The sequence below is a fragment of the Macaca mulatta genome, chromosome 1 (genome assembly GCF_049350105.2).
Source record: "Macaca mulatta isolate MMU2019108-1 chromosome 1, T2T-MMU8v2.0, whole genome shotgun sequence".
Taxonomy (NCBI): domain Eukaryota; kingdom Metazoa; phylum Chordata; class Mammalia; order Primates; family Cercopithecidae; genus Macaca; species Macaca mulatta.
In genome coordinates this window covers 54,028,352-54,053,865 of record NC_133406.1, presented here as the reverse complement: position 1 = coordinate 54,053,865, position 25,514 = coordinate 54,028,352, and the positions used below count along the sequence as shown (strand labels likewise).

The 25,514-nt window shown below is 36.2% G+C and overlaps 1 protein-coding gene and 1 non-coding gene across 5 annotated transcripts in view; one reads left to right on the top strand and one right to left on the bottom strand.

Moving 5' to 3' along the window:
• Window positions 1–25,514, top strand: part of KCNT2 (potassium sodium-activated channel subfamily T member 2) — a 399,597-nt gene that overhangs the window by 173,401 nt on the left and 200,682 nt on the right. For all 4 annotated transcript variants that reach the window (XM_015120935.3, XM_015120925.3, XM_015120914.3 and 1 more), the window contains exons 9-12: window positions 10,243–10,423; window positions 11,756–11,920; window positions 14,053–14,189; window positions 16,895–16,958. In XM_015120935.3, the coding sequence (XP_014976421.1) occupies window positions 10,243–10,423; window positions 11,756–11,920; window positions 14,053–14,189; window positions 16,895–16,958 (547 nt within the window). The remainder of the gene's footprint in view (window positions 1–10,242; window positions 10,424–11,755; window positions 11,921–14,052; window positions 14,190–16,894; window positions 16,959–25,514) is intronic.
• TRNAK-UUU (transfer RNA lysine (anticodon UUU)) lies at window positions 5,017–5,089 on the bottom strand. Its single transcript has one exon. It is a non-coding gene; the product is annotated as a tRNA-Lys (tRNA).

The window sequence follows — 25,514 nt, the reverse complement described above, 5'->3', positions numbered from 1 at the left end:
CAGTGGCCGGATCTCGGCTCACTGCAAGCTCCGCCTCCCGGGTTCCCTCCGTTCTCCTGCCTCAGCCTCCCGAGTAGCTGGGACCACAGGCGCCCGCCGCCACGCCCGGCTAATTTTTTGTATTTTTAGTAGATATGGGGTTTCACCGTGTTAGCCAGGATGGTCTCCATCTCCTGACCTCATGATCTGCCCGCCTCGGCCTCCCAAAGTGCTGGGATTATAGGCGCCCAGCCTAATCTCTGTTTTTAAATCAAACTTCTCCATATCTTAGCATCATTTTGTAAAAAAAACTCTGAACAAGTAATTTTAAAAATACTCTTTAAATGAAATGTTTAGGATTTGGTGAGGCTTGAAGACAGTTTTTTCTTAAATAATGTGAACATTCTACCTTTAGGATTTGATAAGCTAGTGAAAATTTCTGCAAAATTCCCTTCTAAACAATTTCAACTCTTTCAGGAGGTGATTTTTTTTTTTTTTTTTTACATAAAAACAAGATAATAAAAAGGGAAGTAGTTGCAAAAGTTAATGGGAAAGTGACAATGGAGTCCAGATTGTATACCTATCACAGGCAATTCTGTCTCTAATATGGAGTAATTTGTTTATTCCGTAAAACATAGCCTAGACAGTTGTCTGAATGTTTTAGTATGTACTGAACTGATTGACTGAACTTTTATCAGAGTATGCAGTATTCACTGAAACATAACAGGATTATGAGTCAAGCATTTGATTTGTAAGTCTACATGGTAGCAAAGTTAATCATAAAAACTTTTGAAATACGTTATTGGCATAGACTTTTCAGAATGAAATGTGACTAAGATAAATATATCTTATATTGGAATATGCAATTTTTTTATAAAAGATAAATTTTTAGTTTATTATTTACTTGTACATTACATACGTAGAATGAATTTCAATAAGTAAATCAAATGCATTTCAAATTCTCCAATTTTTCATTTATTATATTTAAATATTACTACCTGAAACAAAAGCTGGAGTTATAAATGCTAGTTACTAGGAAAAGTAAAGCCTATTTTACTTACTTTTAGTACTTGACTATTTCAAATGATATTACGTTAAGTAAACAGTCCAAATAGTGAAGGTGAGATAAATGAGACAAAAGTTTAAGAAAGAAACAAATTAGATCCAGATGCTGTATTCCATAATCATATATATATATATATATATATATATATATATATATATAGAGAGAGAGAGAGAGAGAGAGAGAGAGAGAGAGAGAGAGAGAGTATCTACTGCTGAATAACAAAGCACGCCTAAACTTAGTGGCTTAAAATAGCTAGTTGGTTATTTCTCAAAATTCTGTGGTTGATTTCCAGGGCTGATTTTCTGCCAGTCTCACCTTAATTACTCTTTCAACTTAAACAATCTGATGGCCTGAGAGGAAATGGAAGATATAGCACGGCCCTACTATCATGTCTGGCAATTGGAAGAGAACCAAGTAGGACATCTTAGTTCTCTTCCACATGGCCTCTCATCCTCTAGTAGACCGTACCACCATCTTCACAGTGTTGTGGTCTCGGGGTATCAAGAAAATGAGAAAAAGAGCTGCAATGTCTCTTAAGACTTAGCATCTGCAACCACATGATGTCACTTCCATCATATTTATTGGTCAAAGCAAGTCGTTAGTCCAGTTCAGATTCAAGGACCTGAAGACATAGACTTCATATCTTGATGGGTGGTACAGAAATATTATATTGCAAAAGAAGGGTTTGTTGAACATATGAAGACTTGATTTGTTGGCAGCTATTATAATATTCTATCAAACTACAGACTATAGAGGTTTCTTTAAACAGTGAGAATCCCGCAGCTTTTTGAACCTGAGGTTGAGCTGTGTTTAAAGAATATGAATACTGCCCATATGAGTACATTATGTTAAAAGGACAGACAAAAGACCTGAAAGCACAGTAGGAGACTTTTCTGATAATTTAGGTCTGGAAAATAAATGTTTGAATTAGGAAATACATATTTTAACTATAATCAGAGATTGGCTTTTAATGTATACTCAAGCAAAAGTAAGCATTCATTATTTGAATCTTTAAAAATATGTAAGTTATCTTCCTTTTCTATTTTCTAGTGAAGTATAAAGAATTTAAGCAAAAATTGTTTACACTGTCAAACATATGTTATTTTAAATAAAATTTTAAAACCTGACTTTACAGAAGTATTATACAATTCCATTTTTGGTAATACTAGGCTACATCTGAATATTCTCATAATTAGTTTGGCAATATTCCATAGGGGCAGCTGTGCCAATAAACTGATATGAATCAACTCCTTGGTTTAAGTGTGCTTACAATCTGGCAACTCACACAAAATTTGTAAGCATAAAACGAAGGTGATTTTGCTGGGCCATTTTGGAGACCTGAAGTGAAAAAAGGAAAAGGAAAAAAAGCAAATAAACTCACACAAAAGTTGTAAACAATTAAAATGATGACATATATCTTCCTTTCTCTCTTCTGTCTCTTGATCCTTCTATTTATGTACCTACCCATCTACATAACCATTCATAAACTTATTCTTGACTGTACCAAAATATGTGTGTATGTATATATACATATATATACATAAACACAATAGAATATGTATGCTACAGAATTTAGACAAATAAGGAGATTATCTTAAAAGGCTGGGAAAGGAACTTCTGGAAAGTAAACATTGAATATTTATTTCTTCATGGTTGTCATAATTGAGCCATGTGCTTGGTGTACCCCTAAGCCATAGTGAGAGTTCACAAATATACACTGATTTTTAAAATAACTTTATAGGGGTATAATACATGTATCATAAAATTTACTCATTTTAAGTGTAAATTCAATATTTTTTTCATGTATATTCAAAGTTATATATATAAAGTGATATATACCATCACCTCAATTCAGTTTTAGAACATTTTCACCACCACATTCCCACCAACAGTTCCAGGCAACCACTAATTTGCTGGCTGTTCTCTGGATATTTCGTATAAACAGAATCATACAACATGTGGTCTTTTATATCTGACTTCTTTCATTCAACATGTTTTTGCAGTTTATCCAGAACTTGACCTCTTTTAATTTTTATTTATTTATTTGTTTACTGAGTAGTATTCCATGATTGTATTAGTCTATGCTGCTATAACCAAATTCCTGAGGCTGGGTAATATGTAAACAATAGAAATTTCTTTCTCACAATCCTGAAGGCTGTGAAGGCCAAGATCAAGGTGTTGGAAATTTAACATCTGTTAAGGGCCTTCTCTCTACTTTCCAGATGAGGACTTAATACTGCATCCTCCCAAGGCAGAAGGGCAAAAAGGGCCTAGCTGGTTCTGACCTACAATTTGATAAGGTTGCTAATTCCATTCATGAGTGCTCTACCCTCATGACTTTTCATCACCTCCTAAAGGCCCCAATTCTTAATAATGTTGCATTGTGAAATTTAAGTGTCAATGTGAATTTTGAAGGGGACACAAACATTCACACCATAGCCTTCTGCTCCTGGCCCATCAAAATGCATGTCCTGCTCATATAGAAAATACATTTTATTTCATCCCAGTAGCCCCTAATGTCTTAAGTTGTTCCAACACCAATTCCAAGTCCAAAGTCTCATCTAAATATCACCTAAATTAGATATGGGTGAGACTGAAGGCATGATTCATCCTGAGGCAAATTACTCTTCAGCTGTGAGCCTGTGAAATTAAACAAGTTTTGTGCTTCCAAAATACAATGGCGAGACAGGCATAGGATACATTCTTATTCTAAAGGGGAGAAATAGGCAAGAAGAAATGAGTAACAGGTCCCAATTAAGTTTGAAATCCAACAAGGAAAAAACATTAAATCCTGAGGTTTGAGATTAATTTTTGCCTCCATGTCTTGACTTCTGGTCACACTGGGGAGGAGTTGGCCCCTATCAGGCCATGGGAAGCCTCATCTTCTAGGCTTTGCTTGGTATAGACCACACAGCAGCACCTATAGGGTTGGGGTCTAGTATCCCCAACTCTCCCACACTGTCATTTCATGCTGGTGACTACAGCTATGGGGTTTCAGGGATAGCTCCACCCCTATGGCTCTACCAGGCATTGCTCTAGTGGGGACTCTCTGTGCGGCCTTACCCCTGCAGTAGTTCTCTTTCTTTCTTTTTTTTTTTTTTTTTTTTTTTTGAGACTGAGTCTGGCTCTGTCGCCCAGGCTGGAGTGCAGTGGCCGGATCTCGGCTCACTGCAAGCTCCGCCTCCCGGGTTTACGCCATTCTCCTGCCTCAGCCTCCGGAATAGCTGGGACCACAGGCGCCCGCCACCTCGCCCGGCTAGTTTTTTGTATTTTTTAGTAGAGACGGGGTTTCACCGTGTTAGCCAGGATGGTCTCGATCTCCTGACCTTGTGATCCGCCCATCTCAGCCTCCCAAAGTGCTGGGATTACAGGCTTGAGCCACCGTGCCCGGCTAGTTCTCTTTCTTGACCCCAAGTTCTCCAAGGCATCCTTTGAAATCTGGGGAAAGGTAACCATGCCTTCACAGCTTGTGCCCTTTGTGCACTTGCAAAATTAGCACCACATGGATGCCACCAAAGTTTACCATCTCCGACTCCCATAGCAGCATCCTGAGTCACTCCTGCACCTGCTTGACCAGCACTTGGGGTGGCCGAAGAGCACTGCACCGAAATGAAGAAAGCCAACCCTTGAGGCCCCAAAGGTGTCCTGGTTTCCTCTGTTGAAACTGTTCTGCCCTCAAAGTTTTCACACTCTAGAGCTGTGATGAGAGTGACAGTCTGGAAGAGCTCCAAAATGCCTTGAGGGTTATTCTTCCATTGTCTTGATGAAGACCACCTGGCTTCTTTTTATCTCACAAGAGTCTCCTTATCACATGGTTGCTTGGACAAACTGTTGATGTTTTTTCTGGAGCACAATTTTTATTTACAATCTGACTAGGCTGACTATTTTCCAAATTATTAAGTTTTGCTTCTCTTTTGATTATAAATTTCATCTTTAATCCATTTCTCCCTCGTGGCATAAACCACAAGTTACGCCCGAACAGGGACTTGAACCCTGGACCCTCAGATTAAAAGTCTGATGCTCTACCGACTGAGCTATCCGGGCTTCTTTTACTAAAAGAAGTCAAGAACCACAATACATCACCCTGAACACTTTGCTTAGACATTTCTTCTGCCGCATATTCTAGTTCACCACCTTTAAACTGTGCCTTCCACAAACTATTAGGACACAGACATAATTACCCAGTTTTACCAGTTTGTAATAAGGATGACTTTTCCTCCAGTTTCCAATTAGATATTCTTCATTTCTGTCTAAGAACTCATCAGAAAGGCCTTTACTGTATGTATTTTCCCCAATATTCTGGTCATGATTGTTTAAATAATCTATAAGAAGAGGTAGGCTACTCTCCTCTTCTGAACCTTCACCAAAATTGCCCTTAAACGCTGGAAATGTAGGCTTTTTTTCTGGCATGTACCCTAAAATTTTTCCCGCCTCTATCCATTACCTAATTCCAAAGCTGCTTTCACATTTTTAGGTATTTGATATAGCAACACCCTATTTCTCAGTGTCAATTTCTGTATTAGTTCGTTTGTGCTGCTGTAATAAAATACTTGAGACGGTAATTTGTGAACAACAGAAATATATTTCTCACAATTCCAGAAGAAGGGGAATTCACGATCAAGGGCTCACAGATTTGGTATCTGGTGAGAGCCTTCTCTCTCACCAAGATGAGGCATTGTTGCTGTGTCTTCACACGGCAGAAGGCATAAGAGCAAAAAGAGGACTAGCTAGTTCCCTCCAACACTTTTATAAGATTTCTAATCCCATTCTTGAGAGCTCCAGATTTAATCACCTCCTAAAGCTCACCTCTAAATAATGTTGCATTGTGAATTTAAGTTTCAACATGAATTTTGGAGGAGACACAGACATTCAAACCATAGCAATTATACACTGATTGCTGTGTTGCAAATCTTACATCTTCCTCCAACATTGCACAATATATTTTATTATTCATAGTCTCACTTTACTGTTTTTTGCTAATAGCAGCATTATTCCTAATGTTATTTTGACACATTTCTAATTTGAGGACATTTAACACCTTTTACACTGCTCCCTTACTGTCACCTCATCAATAGCTTTGTACAAATGATTGATTCATTTAAGGACTTGTTTTAAGAATGGTTTGGTGTCTTAGTCCATTTTGTGCTGCCATAAGATAATACCTGAAACTGGGTAATTTATAATAAATGGAAATGTATTGGCTCATATTGGTTTTGGATGCTGGGAATCCAAGATCAAGGTGCTGGCAACTGGTGAGGGTCTTCCTGCTATCTCATAACATGGTAGAAGGGCAAAGAGAGAGAGGAAGCACACATGAGACAGAGACAGAGAGAGAGAGAGAGAGAGAGAGAGAGAGAGGGAGAGCATGTGAGGGAGCCCATTCCCAGGATACCAACATTAGTTCATTCATGTTGGTGGAGCCCTTCTGACCTAAACACCTCTTAACGGTCTCACCTCTTAGTATGGTACAATGGCAATCAATTGTTTTTTTTTTTCCTCTGGTATCATTTTATTGGATATGCTTGAATTATGTACATTCATAGCAGTATATCATAATGAAGTCAGTGTATTCCTTTTTGGGGGGAAGCTTCTTAATGTTAAAAGCTTCCTAAGCATTATTTGCTAGAACACAGTTTGAATAGCAGTGTAACTGTGTAGTCTGATTATATATATATGTATTTTAATATACTTTAAGTTCTAGGGTACATGTGCATAACGTACAGGTTTGTTACATATGTACACATGTGCCATGTTGGTGTGCTGCACCTATTAGCTCATCATTTACATTAAGTATATCTCCTAATGTTATCCCTTCCCCCTCCACACTCCCCCATTTCATAATAGGTCCTGGTATGTGATGTTCCCCTTCCTGTGTCCAAGTGATCTCATTGTTCAGTTCCCACCTATGAGTGAGAACATGCGGTATTTGATTTTCTGTTCTTGTGATAGTTTGCTGAGAATGATGGTTTCCAGCTGCATCCATGTGCCTACAAAGGACATGAACTCATCCTTTTTTATAGCTGCATAGTATTCCATGGTGTATATGTGCCACATTTTCTTAATCCAATCTGTCACTGATGGACATTTGGGTTGATTCCAAGTCTTTGCTCTTGTGAATAGTGCCGCAATAAACATACGTGTGCATATGTCTTTATAGCAGCATGACTTATAATCTTTTGGGTATATCCCCAGTAATGGGATGACTGGGTCAAATGGTATTTCTAATTCTAGATCCTTGAGGAATCGCCACACTGTTTTCCACAATGGTTGAACTAGTTTACAGTCCCATCAACAGTGTAAAAGTGTTCCTATTTCTCCACATCCTCTCCAGCACCTGTTGTTTCCTGATTTTTTAATGATTGCCATTCTAACTGGTGTGAGATGGTATCTCATTGTGGTTTTGATTTGCATTTCTCTGATGGTGAGTGATGATGAGCATTTTTTCATGTGTCTGTTGGCTGTATGAATGTCTTCTTTTGAGAAGTGTCTGTTCATATCCTTTGCCCACTTTTTGATGGGGTTGTTTGGTTTTTTCCTGTAAATTTGATTGAGTTCTTTATAGGTTCTGGATATTAGCCCTTTGTCAGATCAGTTTTTGATTGCAAAAATTTTCTCCCATTCTGTAGGTTTCCTGTTCACTCTGATGGTAGTTTCTTTTGCTGTGCAGAAGCTCTTTAGTTTAATTAGATCCCATTTGTCAATTTTGGCTTTTGTTGCCATTGCTTTTGGTGTTTTAGACATGAAGTCCTTGCCCATGCCTATGTCCTGAATGATATTACCTAGGTTTTCTTCTGAGGATTTTATGGTTTTAGGTCTAACATTTAAGTCTCTAATCCATCTTGAATTAATTTCTTATAAGGAGTAAGGAAAGGATCCAGTTTCAGCTTTCTACTTATGGCTAGCCAATTTTCCCAGCACCATTTATTAAATAGGGAATCCTTTCCCCATTTCTTGTTTCTCTCAGGTTTGTCAAAGATCAGATGGCTGTAGATGTGTGGTGTTATTTCTGAGGACTCTGTTCTGTTCCATTGGTCTATATCTCTGTTTTGGTACCAGTACCATGCTGTTTTGGTTACTGTAGCCTTGTAGTATAGTTTGAAGTCAGGTAGCATGATGCCTCCAGCTTTGTTCTTTTGGCTTAGGATTGCCTTGGCAATGCGGGGTCTTTTTTGGTTCCATATGAACTTTAAAGCAGTTTTTTTCCAATTCTGTGAAGAAAGTCTTTGGTAGCTTAATGGGGATGGAATTGAATCTATAAATTACCTTGGTCAGTATGACCATTTTCACAATATTGATTCTACCTATCCATGAGCATGGTATGTTCTTCCATTTGTTTGTGTCCTCTTTTATTTCACTGAGCAGTGGTTTGTAGTTCTCCTTGAAGAGGTCCTTTACATCCCTTGTAAGTTGGATTCCTAGGTATTTTATTCTCTTCGAAGCTATTGTGAATGGTAGTTCTTTCATGATTTGGCTCTCTGTCTGTTACTGGTGTATAAGAATGCTTGTGACTTTTGCACATTGATTTTGTATCCTGAGACTTTGCTGAAGTTGCTCATCAGCTTAAGGAGATTTTGGGCTGAGACAGTGGGGTTTTCTAAATATACAATCATGTCATCTGCAAACAGGGACAATTTGAGTTCTTCTTTTCCTAACTGAATTCCCTTGATTTCTTTCTCTTGCCTGATTGCCCTAGCCAGAACTTCCAACACTATGTTGAATGGGAGTGGTGAGAGAGGGCATCCCTGTCTTGTGCCAGTTTTCAAAGGGAATGCTTCCAGTTTTTGCTCATTCAGTATGATATTGATTATAGGTTTGTCATAAGTAGCTCTTATTATTTTGAGAAATGTTCCATCAATACCGAATTTATTGAGAGGTTTAACATGAAGGGCTGCTGAATTTTGTCAAAGGCCTTTTCTGCATCTATTGAGATAATCATGTGGTTTTTGTCTTTGGTTCTGTTTATATGCTGGATTACATTTATTGATTTGCATATGTTGAACCACCCTTGCATCCCAGGGATGAAGCCCACTTGATCATGGTGGATAAGCTTTTTGATGTGCTGCTGGATTCGGTTTGCCAGTATTTTATTGAGGATTTTTGCATCGATGTTCTTCAGGGATATTGGTCTAAAATCCTCTTTTTTGGTTGTATCTCTGTCAGGTTTTGGTATCAGGATGATGTTGGCCTCGTAAAATGAGTTAGGGAGTATTCCCTCTTTTTCTATGGATTGGAATAGTTTCAGAAGGAATGGTACGAACTCCTCCTTGTACCTCTGGTAGTATTTGGCTGTGAATCCGTCTGGTCCTGGATGTTTTTTGGTTGGTAGGCTATTAATTATTGCCTCAATCTCAGAGCCTGCTATTGGTCTATTCAGGGATTCAACTTCTTCCTGGTTTAGTCTTGAGAGAGTGTAAGTGTCCAGGAAATTATCCATTTCTTCTAGGTTTTCTAGTTTATTTGCGTAGAGGTGTTTATAGTATTCTCTGATGGTAGTTTGTATTTCTGTGGGTTCAGTGGTGATATCCCCTGTATCATTTTTTATTGCATCTATTTGATTCTTTTCTCTTTTCTTCTTTATTAGTCTTGCTAGCGGTCTATCAATTTTATTGATTTTTTCAAAAAACCAGCTCCTGGTTTCACTAATTTTTGGAGGGTTTTTTGTGTCTCTATCTCCTTCAATTCTGCTCTGATCTTAGTTATTTCTTGCCTTCTGCTAGCTTTTGAATGTGTTTGCTCTTGACATGAGTTTTGGAGGGGACAGCATTCAAACTATAGCACTTGGAAATTGTTAACTCCTCAAGCCTTTTACTGTCTCTTCTTCCTAAATTATAAAAAAAGAAAAAGAAAAGACTTGGTATTTTGGTAGGGATTCAATGTAGCAATTTCTGATCTCGATGTTCATTCGGTGTCTTTGTGTATCACCCATGAAATTGTCTGTTCGTTTTACATGTTACTCAAATATACTATGTGATATTTTAACTACCATATTTGGTCACTAATCAAAATAAGAGCATATCTGGTCAAAGTAGGAAAATAACTTACTAATTATGTTTTTCTTAGAAAAATATATTATAAAATATAAGAGCCTAACTATTAAATTGCTTTATGAAATGTGCTTTGGCTTTCAACAGAATAATGATGAGAACTTTTATGTCCCATTTGAAAGATTTAAGTTTAATTCATATTTGTTTCTTTAGCATTTGTGGGATCCAACATCTGGAACGAATAGGAAAGAAGCTGAATCTCTTTGACTCCCTTTATTTCTGCATTGTGACGTTTTCTACTGTGGGCTTTGGGGATGTCACTCCTGAAACATGGTCCTCCAAGCTTTTTGTCGTTGCTATGATTTGTGTCGCTCTTGTGGTTCTACCCATACAGGTAAACATAACCATCTTACATTGTATGAAAATGTACAGAGACATGAAATTGAATCCTCCACATTTAATAAGAAATGGAAAGTGGCTTATCTATCTAACAATAATTTACTAACACATACTATCATTACATTTAAGCTATTACATAAATTACTGCAGAAATGTCATTTTACATTTTCTTAGAAACACCAAGTTGTTTCTTTTATCCTTCTAGTCATAATTGACGGCGCTCATCTCATTTCAATCCTTCAAGATTTTTTTTAAATATAGAGTAATTATATTACATATAGAATAATGTAGTTTTAAATTATAGGATGTTAGATCAAAGAAATAAAGTTGTGAAGGGTTGATTTATCTTGGTTCCTCAAAATAAACCACAAAATCATACAGTGCAATGAAGACAAATCGATTACTTATGTTGGCCAAATAAAACAAAATCTGGGCCAGGTACAGTGGCTCATGCCTATAATCCCAGTATTTTGGGAGGCTGAGGCAGATGGATGGCTTGAGCCCAGGAGTTCAAGATGAGCTTGGGCTATAAGGCAAAATCCCATCTCCACAAAAAAAAAAAAAAAAAAAAGAAAGAAAGAAAAAAGAAAAAGTCTGAACATGGTATGTAAATATTATGTGGCACTTTGGGGAATGAGTAAGGAGGTTGCAAAGGGACAGATATATAAATGAAATTAAAAATAAGTAGATGCAATCTCTAACTCTTTCCTATAATAAGCCCTGGGTGTCCATGTGTGGGCAGATCAGAAGCAGGCTATGGGGAAATGCAAATCAAACTTGCATATTCCGTTGCAAAACTTTGGCTGCAATGTTTCTGAATAGAATACCTACAAAAATGGCCTTCCTACTCCAATAAATCCATGCATGTCTTTCTTCCTGACATCCCTCCCTTGCACCTTTCACTTTCCTCAGTTGCTGGCTACTGTACAGCTAGAATGTGGCCTTGTGTGTTGTGGTAAGAGTAACTCCTATTGCATGAGATGTGGTTAGAACTTGACAGAGAATGTCGGAAAATAGCAGAGGCTTTTCTGTTTCACTCAGCTCTACTGGACATAAAGCAGAGGTACAAACCTCTTTGTGGCCTGTTATTATGTAATAGCAAAATCACGTTAATATGTTTCCTTAGAGACCTGAAGCCCCTGGGAGGCATTTGCAGCCCTGTAGAAATTATATGAAAAGTCTGTTGTTGAAGGGGAACACTGACAATTAGAATCTCAATGAGTTCCGTCTGGGAAATTGAAAGTACTTAATAAACAATAGATGTATTGCATTGATTTATTTATTTCCTTACCTTGTTTTTCATTCATATGTGGAAAATATATTACAGTTTGAACAGCTGGCTTATTTGTGGATGGAGAGACAAAAGTCAGGTGGAAACTATAGTCGACATAGAGCTCAAACTGAAAAGCATGTCGTCCTGTGTGTCAGCTCACTGAAGATTGATTTACTTATGGATTTTTTAAATGAATTCTATGCTCATCCTCGACTCCAGGTAGATTTGGCTTACGTTATGTACTATACTGGATTGTACCTACTAACATATTGTCAAAGTCAATTAACTGATGGTGCAGCCTGCTTTGTGGAGGATTTTTATTTATACAACCAAATATAGAAAGAGTAAATGAAGAACCACAAATATAACCAGGAACATAGAAAAAAAATGCTGGAGGAATACACAGTATTTTAAGTTTCCTTCTGTATCTACGCTAAAAGACAGATGGAATAATGTTAATGGTACAAAGAAGACTTTTCTTTGAATTAAAAGATTGCTTTTTCTCCCTTGGGTAGAGCATAAATGATATTTTTATGAAACAGTGAATTTTAAGATAAAATATGATAAAACAAGAAGGAAACCATTTCAATATCATCTGCTCAGTTAAATACTGCAGAATTTTATCAAGGATTGCTAATGAAAATGTGGAAGTCTGGGACTTTCATTTTTTTTCTTCTGTTTCCTGAAGTATAAATAGGTCCTATTTGTATAGCAATACACGATCAAAAATTGGACAATAACTAGGTGAATTGAGAATATGAATTAAGAAGAAACTTTTTTTCTGTCTATGCAGATCAAATTCTTGAATATTTCCACTTTCTGCTATGGGCCACGGCATTAATCTCCTTTCCTGATTACTGCACTTAATATATTTGAAGGTCTTGTATTAACTCAACCAATTTGTGTCAAGAAGTTGAATAACTCTAGACTTCAAGACAATGCTTAGTATATCTAGTTATCCTTTCCTTACAAAACATAGAAATATTGATTTGTGAATATTTGGAGACCTTTATAAATACTATATTTTTGTGTTTTAAAACACCTAATTTACAATTGATTCTTAAATGGTAGAATCATTTTGTTCTGTCTGAAATGACAGAATCATTTTGTTCTTATTCTTTTGTTTTGTTTTCATTTCACTCTTTTCATGTTAACTTGAATTTTTAATAGCAACTCCATACTTATTTGTTTTTTTAAATTATTTATATTTAATTAATTTCAAGCTTACTTATTATAACCCATAAAGAAAATCCATTTGGGGGAAAATTCTGATCCCATGGTTTATTAGCCTGTTCTCACACTGCTATAAAGAAATACCTGACAGTGGGCAATGTACAAAGAAGAGATTTAATTGACTTATGATTCCACCGGCTATACTGGAAACATGGTTGGAGAGGCCTAAGGAAACTTACAGTCATATGTAATATGAAAGGGAAGCAGGTGTGTCCTCACATGGCCAGAGCAGGAGGAAGAGGGTGTGATATACACTCACTATCAGGAGAACAGCAAGGGAGAAATCTGCCACCGTGATTCAGTCAACTCCCAGCAGGCCCCTCCCTTAACATTTGGGCTTACAGTTTAACAAGAGGTTTGGGCAGGGACACAAATCCAAACCATATCACACAGTCATTAACTTTGTCTAGTATCAATGTAGAGAATTATTTAAACTCCAGAAATTCCTAGTAGATATATTTCACAGCGGTAAAATGGTGAAAGTTTACCAGAGAATTTTAATTTCTATAGATCATTGTTTTAAACTGTTTCACCACTCAGATGTAATTTTCTCCAAATGACCATATATTTATAATATTTTGATATAATGTTCTTTTAATTTATTTTGTCAGTATTTTCAGTGTTTTTATGAATCCTTATTCATTCAAATATCCACCAGAAACTGTTTAAAATTATTGTATCATAATTATATAGCCAAATGATATAAATCGCTACCACAGTTTTGATCCTAAAAGTAATGAAGTATGAATTGATACTTAAATGTTTCTGCCTGGTGTTCAATGTATATTTTAGGATCAGTCCGTGGATAGAACTAAATCTTCACAATGTGAAGGTGTGTGCCAGGTATAACCACTGATTACCTTCCCTTATGCTCTTAGTAAGATTGAAATAAGTTGAGATGAACTTATTGGTTTATGAGATTTGTGTATGTCCCAGTTGTATTTATTATGGTGTAATGCTATTTAATATATGCACAGGTTTTAAATGTGAAATTTTATTAGCAAAAGTTCATTTCAGTTTTATCATATTTCAGGTTTTTCTTAGATATTTTATTTTTCAATGTAGTATAGCATAAAACATTATTGTTTCTATTCCATTGCCCATTTTGTTTTGAATAGGATTATTATGTGGTGATTTTGTGTCCTACTGAAATGGATGTACAAGTTCGAAGGGTACTGCAGATTCCAATGTGGTCCCAAAGAGTTATCTACCTTCAAGGTTCAGCCCTTAAAGATCAAGACTTATTGAGAGCAAAGTAAGTATCCCTGCCTTTCATCTTGCAGCTTACAGTTTTGAGTGACTTAATATTTTCTCTTTCCTCCAAATTTTAGCAATTTTCGGTGTTGCAAGATGTGTTAATGTTTGAGTGTAGACTTTTGCCTTAGTCCCTCTGCTGGCCAAACTAAAAGGTTAAAAATGTATCGTGAAATCAGTGTGTTTACTCCTCTTTTTCAGCCTCATCTCAAGGCAGAATTGTTCAGCAGACTGTGACCACACAACACAATGAGAAAAGTGGCCCAGTATAATTATCTTAAGCTGTCAGAGATTCACAGAGGCATCTAGACTCACTGTGAGAGTAGTCTCCAAATCCCTGGATACTGTTTTTATCCCACATATAAAAATTGTGGGCTAAATATGATGTGACATACCAGTGCAGTGTGAGTTAGGGTTTACGTTTTAAAGACCTTGCACTATGTATTGGACAGAGAGCACTTGTGTTCCCTGGGGTCAGAGACAAAATGGTTGCTGTGGACTAGAGGAATCAGAAAGGTGACAGGTCTTACTTAGCTATCCTCTTCTTTTTGTGCATGTACCAGGCAATTTGTCTTAAAGGTGACATGGTCTTAAACGTTTGTCACAAGTTAACGAGTTATATCATATGAGCAGAGTGTGAGTATTATTGAGCAGAGTGTGGACACCAGGGAAACAGAGTTTCTGCAAAACAATGTCCTTAGTTTCAGATGCCGGAAGGTGTCTTCAACAAAAGTGGTTTTGCTCAATATTTTCTGCTGTTTTTAAAGTTTTAAACATGTCTTCATGTTTATCCTTGAGTTGCCCTACATGCCCTTCTAGATTTAAAAGTCTCCCCACTGAATTGAATATCATAAGTGCTTTATTCTTTTTTTTTCTTTCCTGGATAACCTGAGTGTGCACGAGTGGGTGTGTGTTTGTGCCTGTCTTCACCGTGTTTGCAAGTGTGTGTGTGTGTGTGTGTGTATGTGTCTAGTGGGGGTTGGAAAAGAACAGAAGAAAAGTCAACTGTTTTGTGGAACAGACTTCCAGACTCCTTTGTGCTGCATAATCCTTCAAATGATGATTAGATACCTAGTCAGGAACTCTGATGTTACCTTTGATTTATATATAATGAAGTCAATTTAATGGAGTATTTTTTCACTGATTTAACTTCTGAAACAAAAACATCACGAAAAACTAGCAGGATATAATGAGTGTTACCTAATTGGAAAGTTACATTTCTTTGAGAGTATATTCATCTTTTAGGTGGATTAAATATATTTGTGGTCAGTGTACATGTGACAGTTCTATAAGTCATCAGATTTTCCCAGCACATCAGGTAAACCCTGGTTTTAGGTGTTTAGAGTTTGCTATCTATACTCATTATTTGGGTGTGCTAGAGAAATAGACGCTTAGATACTACTGTAATCTAGATCTTTGTATTAATTGGTGTAAGAATCAATATTCCTTATTTATTGTATGACAGCTAAGTTCTTCACACAATAAGCATGAGTAATATTCATATTATGTTCAATATGAATTTGTGTAATATATGGAGGCTTCTTTCTATCTAACAAATTTATCTGAGTTATTGGTATAGCTATTAGTATCTAAGCTATATACTATTTAGGATTAATATAACTAATTTATTACTAATAGTCTTAAAATGATCTCTTGGTAAAAGCAATCATATTTACAAGAAGAATTCCTCCATGGGAATAAAGGAAAAGTGAAGGGAATGAAGGAGAGAGAGAGGTAGCTGGCTGGTCATACTCAAAAAGCTATTTTAAAAAATAAGAGTGACGCAGTATCCATTTTTATGTTCATTTCCAATCTTAGCTTCCTATAAAAGATTTGGGATTTAATATAAACTAATACATTTTTCAGTGCAATTCCTTATGCATAGAGCATGGAGTAGGATTCTCCAAACAAGTTTCATAGGTTAGTCGCATGAGTTTTGAATTGCTTCGTTGAAAATGGTATTTAGAGAAAGTTATCCAACACTCGTATTATCTTAATAACCATGGCGCAACATCTTCCCACAACTGTTTGGTTTGGTCTTATTTCAAAGACTTTTATATTTCCTCTTCATAGAAAATTTTTTTTTGGAAAACATTTACTTTATCACAGTGAACCACAGAGATAAATCATTCCTCATTTTGAAAATAAACATTCCTGTGCTTTTGGAACATCATGTATCAAACACTAAAATATACTGTGTCTTCATCACTAAACTTAGGAAATATTGAACCCTAGCATGAGGGGAAGGGGCTTGGGAAAGGATGAATGATCTCCAGGAAGTATAAATACAGAGTAGAGTTTGACTTATGAATACAGAGAAGCTGTATTCCACCCCTCTTAGTTTGATTCAGACATTACAGTTAAAATACGATTAGTCATAAAATAAAGACCAATATATCCCCTTAATTTACTCAAAGCATGCATATAAAATACATTTAATAGTAAAAAGGAATCAAGTTTGACTTTTATTAACTTTTGTCATAAAACATTGAGTTATAATAGACAACCCAGTAGCAGATTTTTTTTTCTTCAGAGTCAGATATAGTTAAGATCTACTAGAAATTCAACTTTCATTTAAGCTTAAGGATACACATGGTCTACATGTACATTTTGTGCAATATATGGACTAAAGACTTAAATTCTATTTTTCAGAAAACGTGTAGATATTTCAGTGTGTGATTATTTTGTTTTTCCGTCTGTATTTAGGATGGATGACGCCGAGGCCTGTTTTATTCTCAGTAGCCGTTGTGAAGTGGATAGGACATCATCTGTAAGTTTCTAAAATCTCTTTTAGTAAGTTGTGCTTTCCATTTTAAAATATTTTTTTAAATTTGAGTTTTTAAAAATCTGCCAACATTAAGTATTGGTGACCTTAAAGTTTTACTAAAAGGAAACAAATATTACAGAGCTGCCTTTTCCTTAAGAACAGTTGTATCGATTGTATTAACAAAAGTGTTTTTCAAATAGTTTCTACAAATACTCTCATAATCTGTTGGTCAAAATGAATCATATATAAACAGAACTAGACCCCTTTTTGTAATTAAATATGTCTTATGAGTTGTAGTTTTGTTAAAGTGGCCTCAGTTTTTTCAACCTTAAGACAAAACAGATGGAACACGCATTAGAACCAATTGGAGAGTTTCTTAAAAATATGCATTTGAGAACCTTCTATTCAAGATATTTGGGGTGGTAATCAACAATCTTTATATTTTTAAAAGCTCCCCAGGTAATTCTGAAACACATTTCAGTTTGGTAACCTTTTGCTTATATGATATTTATGATGCATTTTTTAGTTCCACAGTTCTATTAAACTTATAACTAAATTAAATTGTATAAAGCAAATAATGGTATAAACTGTATTTTAAAATTTTCATTTTATTACTTTTAAAAGTGCTTCATTATTTTATGTTCAGTAAATTCTACTATCTCCTGTGTTTATAAGCCATTGACTCCATCTGTAGCCATTATCTGTGGTGTGTGGACATATGAGAACAATTGGTGGTTTTTATAGCAACTGGGAAAAGGCAAAATGTGCATAAGTCTTTCAGGTATATGTTTTATTCTCTTCTGGAGCACTTAATAGGCATACTCTTTTACATTAATCTAGGACTGTAAGTTCTGAATGGGCAGGCTCTGTGTTGTCCTCATTCTAATTTACCTAAACTACTTATCTATGTCTAAGATTTTAAACTGATTTCTCATCTTTCATTTGGAGTGACAGCTATTAGCTGAATTGTGGCCGTGCAAAATTCTTATGTTGAAGTCCCAACCCTTAGTACCTCAGCATGTGAACTTATGTGGTGATAAGGTGTTGAAAGAAGTAATAAATTTATAATGAGACCATTAGCATAGGCACTAATCTAATATGACCAGTGTCCTTATAAAAAGAGAAAATTTGAAGGCAGCCATGTATACAGGGAAAACACCATGTAAACATGAATTTGGCAATATACATGCCAAGGAGAGAGGTCTGGAGCAGATCCTTTCCTCACAGCTCTCAGGAAGACCCAACCCTGCCAACACCTTGATTTCTGATTTCTAGTCTGTAGAACTGTGAGACAATAAAATTCTGTTGTTTAAGCCATCCAGCTTGTGGTATTTTGTTTGGCAGCCCTAGAAGCTAAGAGACAGGTGGATCACGAGGTCAGGAGATCGAGACCATCCTGGCTAACACGGTGAAACCCCGTCTCTACTAAAAAATACAAAAAAAAAAAAAAAAAAAAAAAAAAGAGTGTAGACCAAAAAATGAATGGAAAACTTTAAAAATTTTTTTGAAATATATTTATATATATATATACTTTTTCTTATATATATATATATATATAAAAGAAAGCTCCCCGCTTTCTTCACAATTACTACCTGAATTCAGATCAGACTGATTCATCAGTTCATTTAAGCACTACTTTAATCGTCTTTTAATTGGTTCAACGTCGTAGGTACTCCAAACATATTTACCGAAGAAATGAATTTGAACTGAAGATAATCAAGTGTTTCTATAATTGATTGACTTATGTCATTGTGAGTGTTGTGCCCGTTCGAGTGGTAATTTGGCTTTAAAATATTTTCAGTTTTTCAGTATGTATACTATCTTTGTGTAACAAGGGAGGTGTAAGCATTAGGAAATAAATACATAATATCTTCTAGGGTACCCTTTATAATGTGAATTTGGAAGCTTTTAGTTAATCAAATGTATTCTATTTTTTTTTTTTTCCTGACACTACTAAATTGGAAGAAATGAGTAAGAAGATTTACACCTATAGGGACAACAGATTTGGTAGATGAGAAAATACTAATTTTATATTAATAATAATTTTGCAAGCTGCAAAGCAGATGGATGAGTGGCAACAGTGAAGGAAGTAAAAATTTAAGTTGAGACAGGAAACAAATTAGCAGCAAGCTGCTTTTTGCAACGGAACCTCAACAGTCTCAGAAAATAGAGGTACCAGATGTCTCTGAATGTAGGGTTATATGTATGACTAAATATATGAATACTGGTTATAAGTCTGTAAGAAAAGTAAGTTCTCTGAACCCCTCTACATATCCATTGCAGGTTACTTTCCTAATCCTGGTAAAAGAGTTTTGGATAATTTGATCCAGGGATACTCTCTACTCAGAAACACCACCTACAGTTAAGAGTCTAGGTACCATGCTAAAATTAAGGGAATTAAGAGTAAGTTGCCTCAGTGAATGCCTCTGAGAACTGTTACAGCCTGATCCGTATCTCTATTGATGTTGACACAAGATTGGAGGAGTTTCCTCAGGGGAAATGATTCAACACAAGATAAAATGCCTTATATCAATCAATCAAAAGTGTGTGCCTCTGTGTGTGTGTGTGTGTGTGTGTGTGTGTGCAGAGATATGAAACCTGGTGTTCCCTAGTGCAATATTAAAAATTGATAACTCTAAAATAAAATCTATATGAAGAAAGCTCTCTGCCTACACTCAAATACTAATCTCTTTTGAGTGCTTAACTCCTACTTGTATTCAGACACCAGACACAGGGCTTTGAGGACATTTCTAACAAGAACAAGAAGGAATAAGCAACAAACAAAAAACACATGCACAAAAAGAGAAACTCAGAGGAAACAAACAATACCATATAGTTCTGGGAAAAGAAATCAATCTTAAAATATATATTTAATAAATATTCCTAGTTATATGAGAATATCGTACATACATAAAACAAGTATAGTAGACTAGATCACAAAACAAAACAAGACATTCAGTGAACCTGAAAGAACTCCTGGAAATTAAATCTAGCATAACAAATGAATAATTTAATAAAAAGCCTAGAACGTAAACCTAAGGACATTGAAGAATGAAGAATAATAAAATAATCAATAAAACCAAATAGTGTAAAAGAAGAATTTAAAAGGTGAGAAAATTATGGTAGCTAAGGAGAAGCAATATCAATATAGTAGGAATTTAAGAAAGGGATTTTATGAAACACTGGGGTAGAATATTATGAAAGACATAATGCACTCAAATTTTCCACACAGAAATTGTCAAATTGAGAGGGCCCAGTCATTATACAATTAGGACTAGAGAAGTTCTGTGCTGGTCAAGAAGAAGGAAACAAAAGAAAAGCCAAAGTAAAAAGGAAAAGGCATATGAGGAAGAGGAAAAATAGGAGAAAAAAGAAAATATTCAAAACTAAGGGTGGAAAGTTAGAATGTCTTCAGACCTCTCATCAGTAATGGCAGAAGACAGTGGGACAATGCTTTCAACATTCTGAAAGGAAATATTTTTTCACTTAGAATTTTGTATCCTGGCAAAAGTTTGGTCTAGTAAGAAGGTAAAAAGAAGTTATTTATATAAACTAAAGATTTTAAAGAATGCACAACTCTCTGGAAGCTGCTGGAAGATGTGTTTACCAAAAACAAGGAGTGAGTGAAAGAGAAGTAGCTTCAGGGGATCCACCACAGGAGAGAATGAAAATTTCCATACTAATGGTGGAAGTGGACCCTAAACAGCAGGCTCTCAGTGCCAGCAGTCAGACCATTGTGGGGAGTGGAGAACTTCGGGAAGGCCACCTCTGGGGAGGAGACCAAGCTGGTGTTACCTGATGTGGTTGAGTGTATTGAGAACAGCTTTCCACTTCTGGTCACGTGTTTTGGATTGCAATGTGTCTCCCCTTTTATTTTCACTTGTTGGAGCCCTAACTCCTAGTTCTTCACAATGTTACTGTATTTGGATATAGGGCTTTTAAAGAGATAATTAAGTTAAAATGAAGCCATTAGGGTAGACTCTAATCTAATATGGCTGATGTCCTTAAAAGAGGAGAATAAAATAATAGGATATACAGAAATATCAGGAGTGCATGTCTACACAGAGTAACCAGGTGAAGAGGCCAATGTCACAGGCCTCAGAGGAAACCAGCTATGATGGGACCTTGTCCTAGAACTTCCAGTTGCCAGAACTGTGAGAAAATAAATGTCTTTTGTTTAAGTCATAGAATCTGGGTTGTTTTTGTAGTTGTTGTTGTTGTTTTTGAGACTCGAGTTTTGCTTTTCTTGCCCAGGCTAGAGTGGAATGGCTCGATCTCAGCTCGCTGCAACCTCCACCTTCCAGGTACCATTCCTGGCCAATTTTAAAATATTTATTCATCTATTTATTTTTATTTTATTTATTTATTTTTGTAGTTTTAGTAGAGATGGGGTTTCTCCATGTTGGTCAGGCTGATCTCGAACTCCTGACCTCAGGTGATCTGCCCGCCTTGGCCTCGCAAAGTGCTGGGATTACAGGTGTGAGCCACCATGCCCGGCCAAATCTGGGGTATATTTTTAATGGTAGCCCAAGCAGACTAATGCATGCCAGATTCTAAATTAGTAACGAGTGGTTAGAAAACTAACAAAGGTCAAAAGAGACAGTTAGAAAGGAAAACAGATCACTCAAGATTGCAAATATAATTATAGCACTCAACATGCCATATTATGAAAAACAGCCATAATAATGCAAACACTGAAGATTGGTTTTAAAAAAATTATTGAACTACAGTCATGCACCACATAACATTTCAGTGACAGACTGAATATACAATGGTAGTCCTATAGGATTGTAATGGAGCTGAAAAAATCCTATTGCCTAGTGACATCATAGCTGTTGAAACTTAGCAGTGCAGAGCTTACATGTCGGTGATGATGTTGACTAAGATCAATAGATTATACCCTACAGCGTAGTACGTGCTAGGCTGTGCCATTTAGGTTCTGTAAGTCCAGTCTATGCCCAGTGACAAAATCGTCTAATGATGCATTTCTCAGAATTTATCCCCATCGCTAAGTGACTCATGACTTGTATATTCAAAGGATGGGAAAAGGGAAATTCAGAATGAGGGATGAGAAGAAAGATATACCTTTTTGTTTCATAATAGAAAGCTGGTAGATAATAATTTAAATTGAAAAGCAGGAAATAATAATAAAATCAGTTAGAAATATGGAAGGAGGTTAAGAGAATACCTAGTTTTGGGGCTGTAAAGGGACTGCCTCTGTGGAGTGGAAATATGGTGTGAGAGTAGGAAGGAGAGAGGAGGCTGCACTTACATGTTATGGAACTTGTCTTTTTAGACTATGTACTTGCATAGGTTTGATAGTATTTTTAATTAAATGTGATTTAGAATATGCCTTGGTCTAGGAAAAATTCATTAATCTGAAAAATGCGCCATTAGTTGTGAGGAGGTAAGCAGGCTTCTTGTCACATGAGTTTCATGTAACCCTTGAGATGTCAGTATAAACATGAGTAAATTTGCAGTTCAACTGCCTGTATTTTTTATATATGTACTTTTTTTGTATTTCAATAAAAATCTATTTACAAGAAAAAGTGGCAAGCTGGATTTGTTCTCCAGGCCCTCATAGTTTGCTGACCTCTGCTATAGATAATTAATATTGTTTTAAATTTTTTTCTGTGGGTATATAATAGATGTATTTAGTTACGTTAAGTGAAATAAGCCAGGCACAGGAAGGCACACATTGCATGGGATCTAAAAATCAAAGCAATTGAACTCATGGATATAGAGAGTAGAAGGATGGTTACCAGAAGCTGGGAAGGGTAGTGGGGGAGTGGTGATGAGGAGATTGGCTTGGTTAATGGGTATAAAATAAAATAGAAAGAATGAATAAGACCTACTATTTAATAGCACAACAGTGACTATAGTCAATAATAATTCAATTGTACATTTAAAAATAACTAACAGTATAAGTGGATTATGTGTAACACAAAGGATAGATGATTGAGGGGATGGATACTTATATATTTTTAAATTCAACTTTCATCTAAACTTACTAATTAAATTATTCTGTCTTACTTTTACTTGTGAATCAGGAGAAGATATAAGGCATGCCAAGTGAAGCTTCATAAAATAGGTAGAACTCAACAGCTGTTATACTTTCGGAAAAACTGTTTAGTAAAACAGGTAGCATATATAGCTGTGAAAAGTTTAGCAGAATAGAGAGGGGTCAGTAGGTAGAGTAGTAGCCCCCTTATCCACGGGGAATAATTTCCAACATCCCCAATTGATGCTAATTATTGGTATAATTACCGATAGTACCAAAACCTATATATAGTATGAACAAATTTCTTTTTTCTTCTTTACAATTTCATGGATACAGGATTCGGTCTTATTATAGATCTTAGCAACCTCAGCATATGATATTTTTCTTTCCTTAACTTGAGAACTTTCACCTTTTCACTTCAAGGAGGCACTTGACGGCTTCTTTTTGGCATATCCAAATTGGCAGCATCGCTACTCTTGCACTTTGGGCCACTAAGTAAAATAAGGGCCACATGAACACAAGCACTGCAATACTTCAAGAGCCAATGTGATAACTAAGACGGCTAGTAAGTGGCTAATGGGTGGGAAGCATATATAGTGTGAACATACTGGACAAAGGGATGATTCACGTCCTGGGTGGGACAGGGTGGGAGGGAGTGAGATTTTGTGCTACTTAGTATGGCATGTAACTTAAAACATATAACTTGTTTATTTCTAGAATTTTCCTTTTAATATTATTCTGTCAAAGTTGACCTTGGGTAACTGAAACTGTGGGAAGGCAAAACTGTAAAACTGTGGATAGGGGGACTATTATAAAAGGAAAACAAGTAAATTTTTAAAAACCTACCAGGGAAGTCAGTGTCAGAATTGGGGCATCTTGAACAAAGGGACAACAAGAGAGTGCCTTTGAGTCCTGGTTACTGGGTAGTTTTAGGTCTTGATAGACAGAAAGGGTAAGGAAGAAAAACTCATGTTCATGAGCGGTACAATATCTCTGCTACTTTGGCAAAGACTGGAATCTCTTTTAATTGTTTTACGTTTGGATGTACAGGGACTCATGGAAGTGTCTACAGCCCTTGGAGAGAAAGAAGGTTTGAGGGACTTGGTTATAAAATAGAAAGCAGACTATTCCTAATGTGCTTATATCTGGACACAACAATAGGCTGTATCATTCACGTCTTTTTAAAACCATTTATATGTATATTGGTGAGCACAATCATTCAAATAAAGATGTATACAAATTATTCATTATGCTAAGTAGCTAACAGTGTTAGCATAGAGGACACCACATTGCTTGGTAATTAACATTCTCCCATTTAATGTATTGTTTCTTAGGAAGGATCTGGCATAGTTGCTGATGCAAACACTACATTATGTCTTATACAGAGGTTGATTAAACAATTCTCTCAAACGGCGGCACTACTCCTCCTCCAGCATTTGGTGTAAACTCAATCAGGGTAGTAGAAATCTTTGCTCTTTGATTCCTCCAAAGTTAATAAATGCATGTTTTCTCCAGTTTTCACAATGTCGAGGTCTGCTTGTTTTGTTTGTATCATTCTCTAGGGACTGTATGGTGAATACAGGAGAGCTTGGTCCAGATAATTTCTTTTAGTTGCCTCTCCCCAAGTAAGTTGTTCTTGAAGAGAATAACCAATTCCTCCTTTGTGATTAAACAGTCCTGCTACAACTGAATCATTTCACATGCAGTAAACTTTTCTTGGATATTCATTTAGAAGAAAATGAAATGTTTTGACATTGGCCCTTAATATGATCAAGCCAGTGTCACTGTCATTTTATGTGCTTCCAGTACACAGCCAGTGTGTTGGGAGGGTCAGAAGGCCTGGAATCATAGTATGTTCTTACCTTATGTAAAATACTCTGACTTGGCCGGGCGCGGTGGCTCAAGCCTGTAATCTCAGCACTTTGGGAGGCCGAGACGGGCGGATCACGAGGTCAGGAGATCGAGACCATCCTGGCTAACACAGTGAAACCCCGTCTCTACTAAAAAATACAAAAAACTAGCCGGGCGAGGTGGCGGGCGCCTGTAGTCCCAGCTACTCGGGAGGCTGAGACAGGAGAATGGCGTAGACCCGGGAGGCGGAGCTTGCAGTGAGCTGAGATCCGGCCACTGCACTCCAGCCTGGGCAACAGAGCGAGACTCCGTCTCCAAAAAAAAAAAAAAAAAAAAAAAAAAAAATACTCTGACTTGTCTAAAGACTGTCAGGTCTCCCTTTTCTTAAACTCACTCACACTAAATAGTTGAACCATATGGAAAAATTATGGAGAATTATTTAGGGGAAATTCTCTTTCCATCTTACAAGATATAACAATCAAAGCTTATTCCTAGGCTCCATACTCTTCAATATGGTTGAAAATTGTGTTTAAACCACTAGTAACTAGTAAGAATAAACAGGAACATTTTACACTTTACCAACACAGTTAAGGAGAACAACAACAACAACAAACAAAACTTTTACTTTATTTGCAAAAGCAATACACAACATCAGGTCAATTACATGGAATCTTGGAGAAATATTTGTTAGGTTGATAAGATTGAGC